The 13665-nt window shown below is 44.5% G+C and overlaps 1 protein-coding gene across 1 annotated transcript in view; it reads left to right on the top strand.

Moving 5' to 3' along the window:
• NCKIPSD (NCK interacting protein with SH3 domain) overlaps window positions 1–13665 on the top strand; it is a 140144-nt gene that overhangs the window by 113583 nt on the left and 12896 nt on the right. Inside the window, exon 9 of the mRNA XM_048490388.1 lies at window positions 13096–13176. Within this exon, the coding sequence (XP_048346345.1) occupies window positions 13096–13176 (81 nt within the window). The remainder of the gene's footprint in view (window positions 1–13095; window positions 13177–13665) is intronic.

Here is a 13665-nt window from a genome sequence, read left to right as displayed (position 1 = left end):
TGATAACACCAGGTTCAGGCAATGAATGTTTGCCTTATAGTCTGATTCATATTTTTTTTTGTCTGTGAGCCTTCATTTTTCCTGAACATGCATTAGTGGCAGTGTTCAGGTGTTACAGGTATGTATCCTTGCCTTGCTGTTTAATTCTGGATGGCAGCACTTCCTTTAGCCTCCAGTCTCTGGGGTGCTGCTATTTCCTTGTTTGACACACACGCCTGGTCCAAGAGTCTGTCTATTCTCCTCAGTAGGTCGTTCATTTGAAAGAACAGCTCACAAGAGACTATTGCCGCTAGTGTCCTTTCAACCTTCTGTTTCTAAAGGCCATTTTGCAACACTGTGCTTGGGTTCATTTTTTTTCCTGTTGCTCTCACAGTACTGTAAACAGAATCTCACATGAAAAATGACCTTCAGTCTTGAAGCTTATTTTGGAGCTAGGAACTTGGGGGTCGAGGCTGATCTGTCTTTCGATAGACTGCAAAGTGTCAAATCCCTTTTGTGGGTGGCAGAGACTAGAGCAGTCCATACCAACTCTCAAACAACTGGGAATTTTGTCATGCCATTTGCCAAGTGTTCAGCAAGCATCTTGCTTGATGTTAAAGGAAGACTGGGGGCTAAGATTCTCCGCATGGATTCTGGACGATTTTGATGAAATAATTCTGTTCCCTTGTGTTGATGCCGTCACCTTGGCTGCTGTCCAAATTTTTGCTGGATGCTGCAGTTTTATTGCTTCTGGACAGTCACTTTCCTGTAAACACTTCTGCCCATAAATCTCTTGACATGGTATTTTAGGGAAGCTTATAATAAGGAACAGCTAGTTGGAATTAACTGGAACAGTCCTGTTATGATCCAGCTTTTGAGACACTGAAGAACGTCTAAGGTTACTGTTAAGTATATTCACAGCTCTACTCTGAGCTCAGTTTCTTGGGCCTTATTCCTGTTGAGAGTTCTGATTTGTATCACTGTGCAGGAGTTTAGTCTGTAGTTAAGCTCAGAACAAGTTAACACAAAACTGTAGGAAATACTGTTAAAAGACTCCTCTGTCCTTCATAAACTGAACTCAGCTGTCAGACTTCAGTATAATCCCCTACTGAGCGACAGCATTGTATCTTCAAAATTAATTTGGATGATTTGTTTTCCCCTAGAACTATTGGTAAGCTTTTTTAAAAAAAAAACAAAGCCAATGACACAAAGATAGACTGTTGCATCCTAGAAGTATTTGCTATGTGTTTCCTAATACTTCAAAGGAGAAACTAGGTGTGCAGAGCAACCTGCATTGTATACAGACAGAATAGTTAACATTAGCTCACAGGCTGCATAACTGTTCAAGTTCTAAATTTCATAGATGCCTTACAGATGTTTATTGGCCATTCATTTTCCCTTTCCTCTGCAGGAAATCAGCAATATTATGGGCAGACCCCTGTGCTGTAGCAAAGAAACAGACCTGTCCTGTTTTTTAGTTGTTCTCTGGAACCAGCAGACCAGTTAGTCTCTGGAACCAGCAGAGAAGAGGAGCAGTGGAGGACAGCAGTGGGCCAGAAAGGGCTGAGGAGCTTGACAGAGGGCTTTTCTCAAAGCCACATCTTTTAAACAGTGTATTTTAAACAGGGGGTTTCTCTTTTTTTCTCCTTGTCCTAGGGCTGCTGATTGGTGGAAGCTGCTGAAGGGTGGGGCTTCTCACATTTGTAAATCTTTTCTAAATAGTGCTGAAGGGATGGAGCTTCTCACGGCTTTTAAACTTTTCAGTTAGTCTCTGGAACCAGCAGAGAAGAGGAGCAGTGGAGGACAGCAGTGGGCCAGAAAGGGCTGAGGAGGTTGGACAGAGGCTTTTCTCAAAGCCACATCTTTTAAAACAGTGTATTTTAAACAGGGTTTTCTTCTTTTTTCTCCTTGTCCTAGGGCTGCTGGGATTGCGGAAGCCGCTGAAGGTTGTGGGGCTTCACATTTTGTAAATCTTTCAGTTAGTGCTGAAGGGTGGGGGCTTCTACATTTTTTAAATCTTTTCAGTTAGTCTCTGGAACCACAGCAGAGAAGAGGAGCAGGAGGACAGCAGCGGGCCAGAAAGGGCTGAGGGAGTTTCTGGACAGAGGGCTTTTCCTCAAAAGCCACATCTTTAAAACAAGTGTATTTTTTAAACAGGGGGGGTTTTTTTTTTTCTCCTTGTCCTGTGGGCTGCTGGGATTGCGGAAGCTGCTGAAGGGTGGGCTTCTCACATTTTGTAAATCTTTTTTCAGTTAGTGCGCCATGAAGGGGGGTGGGCTTCTCACATTTTTAAATCTTTTTCTCAGGTTAGTCTCTGGAATCAGCGGCGCTGCTAGCCTAACGGCGCGTGCAAGTGTTTGCAGTACTAAATAAAAACATATTTTAAGGGATAGTAGAAGGTATAGAAACCTTTAAGAGGGCAAGGCACTAATTAAAATTAGTATTTGAAATATCTAAACAAAATTAGATATGAAGACAGGAAGCCAGCAGGGATGGGGGCTTTCCAGCGTTTTGCACCTCGAGTGTCGCGATGTGGGCGACTATCTGCCACTAGGGCAGAAGTCGTGGGTGTGCCCTCGCTGTAATGAGTTCCTGGCACTCAGCGAACATAAAAGGCGTTCTCTTTGAAGCCAAGGTGGCAGACCTGGAGAAGCTGAGAGAGGCAGAGAGGGCAACAAACGAGGCTTTCGGGGACCTAGGCAGCCAGGTCCCACTTCCCAAGGTGACATCTCTTCAGCTGTCACGGAGAATGAGAGTCTGGGTGACGGAGGGTGCCAGACTGAGGTGGTGGAAGAAGCTCCCTTAGATGGGGCGGCTTCCTTAGCTGCTGGTTAGATATCCTGCGCACAGAGGATACCCCTCGGGGAGGTGGGGGCTCCTTGTAGTGGGTGATTCGATCATTAAGAATAATATAGAGAGTTGGGTTTGTGACAGGCGTGATGACCAAGCGATGGTGACTTGGCTCCGCCTGGTGCTTAAGGTTATGGATCTCACGCCTCGTCTCGATAGGCTGTTAGACAGTGCCGGGGTGGAGCCAGCAGTTGTGGTCCACATTGGTACCAATGACACTCGGCAATGTAGCCGGGAGGTTCTGGAAGCCGTAAATTTAGGCTGCCAGGAAAAAAGGTTAAAAAATCCAGGGACCCTGCTAAGGTGGCATTCCTCCGAAATGCTACCTGTTCCACGCCAAGCAGGGGAGAGCTAGGCAAGCCGGGAGATACAGGGTCTCAAATGCGCGGGATGAGAAGGTGGTGTAAGGCAGAGGGTTTCAGCTTTGTCAGGAACTGGGGAACCTTTTGGGATAAGCGCAGGCTCTGTACAAAAGGGACGGGCTTCATCTTAACCAAAGAGGGAACCAGGCTGCTGGCCAACGTTAAAAGGTGGCAGAACAGCTTTTAAACTGATCCTTGGGGGAAAGCCGACAGGAGCTGAGGTGACTTCGGTTCTGGAATACAGAAAGTCCATGGGGATGCAGACACAGAGAGAGGTTTTTCTAAATCAACCACATACAAAGCGAGGGAGCATAGCAATGTGATAAGTGATAGTGTCTACAAAAGGCTAGAGGGCAAAACACATAAAATCCCAGGTTGCTGACAGAGACAGAGTATACAAGTGTCTCTATGCTAATAGTAGAAGCATCTCGGACCTAAAATGGGCGAGCTGGAGTACAAAGAGTTTTGAAGGAGGACATTGATATAGTGGGCATCTATATTAGTATGGTGGATATGAGGAGAACCAGTGGGATGCTGTTACTATCCCAGGTTATACAGTGCCTCTACAGGAAGGATAGGACAGGGCGTATTGGGGGTGGGGTGGCCCTCTACATCAAATAGAGCATAGTAAGTCACATAAAAAATGCCAGACAATGCAGGGGAGCTGATTCCCTCTACAGCAAAGCTACTTCGTGGATATCAATACCAGGGGTGAAGTAAAGTTTAACATTAGGGAATATATTATCGTCCCCCTGGACCAAAGTGTGCACAAGAGGATTGTGAGGATGGAAAAAAGAAATTAGAGAGGCCAACAAAAGCAAAATGTCGTGGGTAATGGGCGCATTTTAACTATCCCCACATAAACTGGAAAAATGCATGTTCAGGTCAATAAGTAGTAGGAGAGAACATTCCTGGATATGCTAAAATGACTGTGGCTTATAGGAGCAGATGGTTGTAGAACCAACCAGGAGAGATGTGATCCCAGATCTAATTCCCTATGTGGGACCCAGGACCTGCGCGGGAAGTCAGTGTTGTTGGAGCCGATAGGGAACAGCTTACCACAATGCTGTCAGATCTCATAGTATCTCTGCATGCTTAACAAGTGACAACTACTAATGTAGTTAGCATTTTGCCTTCAGAAAGGGAAATTTCAAAGATGAGGGGAGATAAGTGCGCAGGAAGCTTGAAAGGGAAAATCAAGAGAGTCAAAAAATGTCCAAGGTGCTTCTTGAGGTTATTTAAAAACATTGAAGTCTTAAAAGCTCAGCTGGAATGTGTCTCCAAGAGGGTTAGGAAAGGCAGCCCAGTCCAAAAAAGAAAGCCACCATGGTTAACAAGGAGGTTGAGGTAATTATTAGGAAAAAAAAAGATGTCTTTTAGAAAAAAATGGAAGTCCAACTTAACTGATGAAGAATACCAGAGAGAACACAATGGTGGCAAAAGAGAAGCAAGTTAAGCTGTAAGTGAGGCAAAAAGGATTATGAGGAACGACAAGGCCATGTAACATCAAGACAAGCAACAAACAGTTCCTTCAAGTACATCACGTCAAAAGCAGGAAGCCAGCTAGGGAAGCGGTAGGTCCGCTAGGACGCATGAAGGAACAAAAAAGGTGTGCTAAAAAAGGTGACAGGGAGATTTCGCAGAGAAGCTGAATGAATTCTTTGCATCTGTCTTCACTCCAAGAGGAGGTGAGGAAAATTCCTCGCACCTGGAACCAAGCTTCTTAGGAGGTGAACTGAGGAACTAGCTTAAGTTAGTGGTAGACAAGGAAGAAGTTCTTGCAGTTTTCATTGGATAAACTAAATGCTACCAAATCCCCTGGCTCCAGATTGCATTGTATTCATCCAAGAGTTCTTAAAGAGCCTTCAAGCATGCAAATTGCTGAATGTTCCTCACATTAATATGCAATCTTATCCCTGAAATCAGGCTCCATCCCTGGAAGACTGGAAGATGGCCAAATGTCACACCAATCTTTAAGAAAGGGTCTAGGGGGGACCCGAAATTCTCATACAGGCCAGTCAGTTTGACATCTGTTCCTTGGTAAATTAGTAGTAAATCTATCATTAAAGATAAAATTATTAAACATGTAGAAAAGCAAGATTCCGCTGGAGGAAGAGTCAGCATGGCTTTTCGTAGAGGCAAGTCCTGTCTTACAAACTTACTTAGAAAGTTCTTTGAGGGTGTAAACAGACATGTGGATAAGGGGGAACCAGTGGACATTTTGTCTACTTGGATTTCCAAAAGGCTTTTGACAAAGTTCCTCACCAGAGACTGTTGAGAAAAAAAAAAACTCCAGCAAATGAAGGAATAAGAGGGGAAGTCCTCCCATGGATTAAAAAACTGGTTGGAGTGAAACAGGAAACAAAGAGTGGGTGTAAATGGGAAGTTCTCACCAATGGAGAGATGTAGGGAGTGGTGTCCCCCAAGGATCCGCTTTTGGGACCAGTGCTCTTTAACTTCATTCATAAAATGACCTGGAAGTAGGTGGGTAGTGTGGTGGCCAAGTTTGCAGATGATACCAAATTATGTAGGGTGGTAAGAACCACAAAGGATTGGCGAAGAGCTCCAAGCCGACCTTTGATAAATTAGGTGAGTGGGCTCAGAAATGGCAAATGCAGTTCAATGTAGCGAAATGTAAAGTGATGCATGTAGGGGCAAAAAATCCAAACTTCACATACACGCTACAGGGGTCAGTGCTATCAGTCACAGCCAAGGAGAGGGATTTGCGCGCCTTAGTTGATAGTTCCATGGGAATGTCAACTCAATGCATGGCAGCGGTGAAAAAGGCAAACTCTATGCTGGGGATAATTAGGGAAAGGGAATTGAGAATAAAACTGCAAAGATTGTCATGCCCTTATATAAATATCGCAGCGACCGCGACTTGGAGTATTGTAGTGTCAGTTCTGGTCGCCACCTCTCAAAAAAAAGGATATCGAAGAGATAGAAAAAGTGCAGAGAAGGGCAACGAGGATGTGATTGAAGGATTGAGCACCTTCCTTATGGAGGAGGAGGCTGCAGCGCGAATTTGGGGACTCTTTAGTTTGGAGAGGAGACGTCTGAGGGGGGATATGATTGAAGCTCCATAAAAATTATGCATGGGGTAGAAAATGTTGACAGAGAGAAATTTTTCTCTCTTTTTCACAATACTTCAGGAACCAGGGGCATTCATTGAAAAAAAATGTGCTGGGGCCAAGAATTAGGACTAATAAAAGGAAACACTTCTTCACGCGAACGCGGTGATTGGTGTTTGGAATATGCTGCCACAGGAGGTGGTGATGGCCACTAACCTGGATAGCTTTAAAAAGGGCTTGGACAGATTTATGGAGGAGAAGTCAATCTATGGCTACCAATCTTGATCCTCCTTGATCTCAGATTGCTAATGCCTTAGCAGACCAGGTGCTCAGGAGCAGCAGCAGCAGAAGGCCATTGCTTTCACATCCTGCATGTGAGCTCCCAAAGGCACCTGGTGGGCCACTGCGAGTAGCAGAATGCTGGACTAGATGGACTCTGGTCTGATCCAGCAGGCTAGTTCTTATGTTCTTATGTTCTTTTTAGCTAGCCCAAAACCCCATTACACAGAGGTCATAGGCACAGCACATAAACATTCCAGAGGTTGTTTTGGGAGGAGGATGGGGAGAGTCAGCATCCAGATTTCACACCTGACAACTGACACAATCACTTGTCAGCTGTCCAACTTTAAGGGGTGGGCAGTAAATGCAGAATTTCCTCTTGTCTGACACGCAGTCCTTCTTTGCAAACCCCATCCCCCAGTTTTTAACATTATACCATTTTAGGGACTTCCGCAAAACGCCCAAGGATCGAGGCAGAAGCCTCTTTGGGTGCAAGTTTTGAATGTACACTCCCTTTTCTGACTGATCCAAAAAGTCCTGACTCCTGAAAGTCCTAGGAATATCTGTCAGAAGAAGCAAGGCATCATGTTTTGCTAAGCCTAAGTGCCTGCTTGAGGGGTGGGGGGTGGGGGAGGGTTAAGGCTAATTTGTCTGCAAGTTAAGGAGATGTGTGAAGATTGTGTGTTTATTTAACAAGAAACTGTGTTTTTCTTGTTTTCTGTAATCTTTCTTATAGATTTCCTATATCTTCTTGTATGTGCATAGAATAAACTTGCTGCAATATGTACTTCAGGGTTACCCCTTCCATGAGGTACCATGAGCTTAAAGAAGCTATCTAGAATACCTAAGAAAGGTTGAAGGGGAAAGAATCCTACACTTGTATCACCCATATGAGCAGTCCCACATTCAAGGGGTAAAATATTGACTAGTCTGCAGCAGTCTTATTAATAACTCCTAAAAATGTTCCTTGTGGTTTTAGAGAAACCACTGGTGCCATTTCTGGAATCCAAAAAAACAGGATCCATAAAGATTCATACATGCATACATTGGACTCCAGAGAAACGTTTGGGGATCTGTAACAATAGCTGTTTGGTCACATATTTTAACACTGCATCCTTCAAACTGTTTAGCTTACTTTGGTGTGCTTAGTGTGCTCTTTGACTTGCATTGATAGTGATGCAGAGACATAGCAAGGGGGGAAGCACCCAGTGCACTGGTGCATCCTCCTCTCCCACCCTGGAACACCGCTACCACCCCCCCCCCAGGGGGGTGCCTGGTGCAACGCAATCCCCTCCCCATTGGAGCTACACCTCTGTAGTGATGTACTTGCAAATCTATAGAAGCAGTGGCCAACTAAAGCAGATTGTGAGGTTGGCTCCGGAATATAGTTTGAGGTCACATGATGCAGCAACTTCGCTGAAACTAAGCAGGCCTGGGTCTGATTGGTGCCTCAGTGGGAGACCTCCAGGGAACCTTGTGTGCACCTCATTGAGTTCCATGCTGAAAGAGACATGGGAGATAAATGTAATAAGATAAGTTAAGTTCCTAGCCAAACAGCTGAGGAACAGCAGTTCCCTTATGATGATGACTTTACCTGCTGTAAGCACTAGTAAAAGTTTGACCCTAGGGGCTGAAAAACCTGACAGTACTATTCTTGTCTAGCAGCCTTTCCCATCTGGAAATTGTCTCTGAGTCTGTTCTACTGATTAGAGGGGTGCCATTTACATCTTTTAGACCAATTAGTGCCTCTTCTTGCTCTAGATAGACACACTTTGCCAGGGAACACTGAGGTGATCTGATCAGGGGTTTACTGCACGCATATTGAACAAGGTAGGTTCACCCCCCAGACATGTTCATATTAAAGTTTAGTATGTTCCTAATAAGGAAGTCCAGTCAATCCCGGACAGTAGTGTAGGCCATTCTGTAGTCTATTTGACACTTCCTCTGTACTGTCTCTCTTCCAAAGTAATTGTAGCTCTTCACCTGAAAGGGTTTTTGTAGGCAAGCACTCTGATTCTGTCAGCCTCACCACAAGTAAAACTGGGGAGTCTCAAAAGACCATGAGGACATCTTTGAGAAGACAGTAGTGATTGTACAGTCCGACACTTCATGTAGCTACACATTCCTGCTGTTACAATGGGTTTTTTTCTACAAGGCATTGCTATGCTTCCATTCTTTCAAATAAACGTGTCATGTCAGAGCCTTGGTAAATATTTATATAGCGTTGTACTCATGTTCTGTGTTATATGTGGTCTCTCCATCCCGTAATGGCTCTTCAGGCTAAATCTCAGCCCATCTTGTAAACATTTGTCTATTAAGACTGGCGGCACCATAGCCAATGGATGTATTTTTAAAAAGTGGAGAAGAGAAATTGACAAATCTGTATCTATCTATCTATATCAGTGATAGCGAACCTTTTCGAGGCTGAGTGCCCAAATTGCAACCCAAAACCCACTTATTTATTGCAGAGTGCCAACACAGCAATTTAACCTGAATACTGAGGTTTCAGTTTAGAAAAAACGGTTGGCTCCAAGGCATGTGATTTCTGGAGTAAGTTTGGTGAAGCAACCATGCAAAGCTTTGAATGGGTGAATCACGACCCTAGGAGGGTTTACTCAGAAGCAAGCCCCATTGCCAGCAACCGAGCTTACTCCCAGGGAAAGGATTGTGCCCAGGCCAGCCTAGATGTGTGTGTGGGTGATTTTCCGCCCCCCCCACAAGACAAACTCTGCACGCGTGCCCACAGAAAAGGCTCTGAGTGCCACCTCTGGCACCCGTGCCATAGGTTCGCCACTACTGATCAATATCTATCTGTTTTTTAAATCATCTCATAAAATTTATAACCTGAGCGTTATTTGTACATCAGTGATTTGACTTTGATGGCGTTATTCATCACTACATATAATATCCCAGCGCTGCAAGTCTGTCTATGCTTTAATGATCTGTTGTGAAGCATGTTTCTTTGTGACCATATGCCCTGTCATGCAGCATTTCTTATATAAACCCCTGCTAGAACATGCCAACTAATTAAGATTCCGGAAAGGCAGTGGCAATGATTCTGTGAAGCATTCATGTATAGACACTGCCAGTGAAAATTGTGCTATACCAGCAGGCTGTGGGACAGATTGATGCATGAGATAGAAATGTGCACTGGAAAGGCAGCAAGAATGAACACTTGGAATGTTTCCAAATCTCTGGTAACTTGAAACTAAACTGATGCATTGGGGGGGGGGGGGATGTGTGATTTACAAGAACAGCAGCAAAAGAAAGTATTGAAGGGGAGCGTATATTCTTTTAATCCTGCTTCACTAATGGTAAACCCACAATGAACTGTGGAACAGGAACACTGGAAGCAGGACAAACCCAGCCGTTTTCCCTTTGATTTATGTTTCTAGATGAAGTAAAGGTATCTCGCGGCATAATCTGAGGGGCTGGGCTTTTCTGCTCATGCTGAAGAGTTCAGTCCAAAAATCCCTTGAAATGGTGATATTTAAAGAACATCTGCTCTTGATACTGAGCATGTTGTCCTGAGCGGCATTATAAAGCTAGGTCGGGTGACATAGTTCTGAGACAAATAAGTGGTTCATACTGAAGTCCTAATTGTGTAACTTGTGAGTTTATATAATTCGTAGGATCCAATGAAGTACCAAAGTGGTATATTTGCTCTGAGAATAAGTGTTTCTTTCAGTCACCATCATGACCTGTCACTACTACCAACCATAGCCTGTGCTTATTTGCTAGACCCAGAGTGTACAGATTCCAGGGGAGGCTGCACGGGCACACTCGCAGGTGTCTTGTTTAGAAACCAAGGATGGTCTACAGTGATGCTAACTGAATCATTAAGCCTCACATTTAAATTTAAGAGACTTGCTAGAAAATCGCAAACCTGGGGATCCACAAATATTTGCTGGGCAGGGTAGAAAAATCATTATTTTTTGTTAGCCAGGTTTTTTTTAAAAAAAAAAACCAAGCCATTCCCATCACAGTACTATGTTTAACAATAAGGCAGTTCTTGGATTAACCGGACTTTATGACAATTGTGTTTAAAGGGAAATTGTTTAAATGACTTAATAAAAAAACAGGAATTTGGATTATTATATACTAGCAATAAAGCCCATTTTCGTGTATAATAAAAAGGGCTCTGGGAAGGGGGGAGGGGTGGTCTGGAATACCCCACCCCTTTCTGCTTCTGCCAGGAGCATGCCCCCACACCTGCCTTCACTGCAGGCACAGCTGGACTCACCTGAGGGTCCTGGTGTTGCAGGATGGGTGTGGGAGTTTGTAGAGGAAGGATTCCAGGCTACGGGGAGGGCAGCTTGGCGCCATTGGCGTGGTGGAGAGACTGAGATTGTTTGGGAGAAGGGGGCAGCTAGGGTTGTATGTTGCGGGAGGGCAGTGGGAAGAGGTTGTATGGGGTGGGGGGAAGCAAAAGGACTGTTGATCAGGTGGCAGGGAGGGCATTTTGGTGGGAGGCTTGTTGAGGGCTTCAGGGCAGTGGCGGTGATTGGCTAAGGGTTTGTTGTCGGACATTTGAACTTTTAGCCAATTATAGGTTAAGTTAAAGGGTGGGGCATATTTTAAGCTTGCTTTGTCTTATAATAGAATCTGAAGATCCACCAAGCACAATCAGACACATAGTTTACTATATGGCATCAGGGAGCTGGCTTGCTTATTGCTTTAAAAAGATATTAGATAAATTCATGGTGAACAGGTCTATCAGTGGCCTCTAGCCATGGTGACTAAGGAGAACCTCCATGTTTATAGGAAGAAAACCAGTTTCAGGAGGCAATGTAAGGGGAAGGTCTCCATCTCTATGCCCTGTTGTTGGTTCTCCAAAAGAACTGGTCGGCCATTGTGTGAGCTAGGATGCTGGACTAGATTGACCACTGGTCTGATCTAGCAGAGTTCTTTTTAGATCCATGGATCAGGCAGGCAGGCAGAGGCTGGCAGTTCATGTGCAAGGACATTCTTAGTCCTGCTCTTTATATAAGAGTACCAGATTAGCAGCTTGATTGCATGCACATTGATTCTTAGAAGTGTCACAGACTTCAATGGAACTCACTCCCAAGCAGCTGGGCTCATGAGTTCAGCTTTAGCATTTACACCAAAAGTTCAGTTATTGGAAAGTTTGCTGTCAAGGATATTGCTGCTTGTACTGAACATTACCATCACCTTCCTTTGTTGATGGTTATGAAGGTTTTGCTGGAGATCTGACAGTGTGGCACAGACCTTTTATTCTTTGGCTAGCAATACAAATGGCCAGACTAATAAAAATGAAGAGCAATCAAGTCAAATTGTTAAAAAAACACAACCCATAGCTACAAAGGTGGCAATGGTGAGCTATTACAAGGAACAGGAGGTTCTCAGAGCCAAAAGCACATTTGGTGAGGAGGGAGTGGAGATCCGAGAGATCAGACAGAGAGTGGGGAGACCAGAGACTGCAGAGATCGCACACCCTCCATTATTTCCTGGATTAAAACGGGGCCACTTCTTGCACGTGCGTACCTGTTGTGGCGCTATGGGAGAAGGCCAGAGGGCAGAGTCTGATGTGAGAAAGGAAAACTGAGGCAAATATAGATTCAGGTCTACTGAATCTCTGCAGTCTGCCCCTCCTTTCCACTCTTAGGCAAGTCAGAGCAACTGCCTGGGGCAATTGCACTGTGTGTGAATAGGACAGATAAAGTAAACATGAAACAGAGCACTTGAACAGAGGCTGAAACCTTCCCTATCGACTGCAGAATAGCCTGGCGGAGGGATAGATCGATCCACATTCAGCCAGCCTTCACAGAGTGCCATCTGGCCTTAGGGAGTTTACTTGCCAGGATGAAAAACTATCCTTGCTTCTGATGTGTAGGCAAGTGCTTTTGTGGAAGGCTGGCAAAATGCCTTAGCCTGCGTGTTGTTTTTCTGCTTTCTGAAACTACTGTCGGGTAGTGTACAGGTGAAAACTCCTCGGACACTTGCAGGAAGAAAAAAGAGAAATAGAGGTGGCACTGCAGTTGCAGTAATACGGTATGCGATGACACTTTCCCCGCCTCACCAAAGTCTAGTTTTGTAGAGTTTTAACTTCCAAGTAGTATGTGAGAGAAGCTGAAAATGGAGCCCAGAAATGCAATCTGTGCTGTTGCAACAGATGCTGCTATGGGTCCCTGTTGTATAACGTCTGTAAGAGCTCTCATCACCGCTTGATTCCATTCAGCAACATATCGTTTTTAAAGTGTGATTATGTGTAGAGCTGTTGTGGATCAGAGGCATCCTTGCAATTGATGCTTTTAACTCCATTAAATGCAGAATTCAGGTTACAAAAGCTAACACATGCAGGGTACATAATGTAGAAATAACCTGTGTAGTCAAATCTTGCATTATTGTATAGCATTAGCCTGGCATTTCAGTCTTAATGTTGAATAAGGTCAAAAATAGCTTTTGGGGGTGGGGGTGGGGGAGGTTAACTGTGAAACTGAAGACAACTGCTGTTCTGTACCCTCACTCAAATCTAGACAGTGGGTGAATTCACAAGGTGTTCGTATGACCAAAGCACTGGGTTTCTATTTCAGACCATCAGAAGATGTGTTACTCTGCATTGGTGCTGGCCATGATATTTTCTATGGGAGAACCACTGCCATATCATCATTATGGTAAGAATAAATTCTCCTTCGTAAGCTGCAATTAGGTAGTGTGGGTTTTTTTGGCAATATGGTGCTGATGGTGGAAAGTGCCATCAACTTATGGCGAACTGTAGGATTTTCAAGGCAAGAGGTGAACAGAGGTGGTTTGCCATTATATGCCTCTGTGTAGTGACCCTGGACTTCATGGGTGGTTTCCCATCCAAGTTAACTAATCTGATACCCTGCGGAGTTTCCAAGGTTAGGCTAGCCTGGGCCATCCAGGCGAGTGCTTTTGAAATATGCACAGTAATAAATAAGGAGAGACTGCCTGGTGGGAGGCTGATTTCCACAATCCAGAAAGCATCTAGCGGTGCAGTGCTAAGCAGAATCACAGCCCTATAAATCTGCTAACTTAGGTGGCGTTGGAAGGGTGTAATTGTACTTGGGGCTGCACTGAATTCTCCATTAAGGCATCCTGGATTATTGCAAGCCAGAAGAGTGAAATCTTGCCAGTTCAAA

The sequence above is a fragment of the Sphaerodactylus townsendi genome, linkage group LG03 (assembly GCF_021028975.2).
Source record: "Sphaerodactylus townsendi isolate TG3544 linkage group LG03, MPM_Stown_v2.3, whole genome shotgun sequence".
Classification (NCBI taxonomy): Eukaryota; Metazoa; Chordata; class Lepidosauria; order Squamata; family Sphaerodactylidae; genus Sphaerodactylus; species Sphaerodactylus townsendi.
Note: the sequence above shows the minus strand (reverse complement) of the source record. Positions and strands in the feature narration are given on the sequence as shown.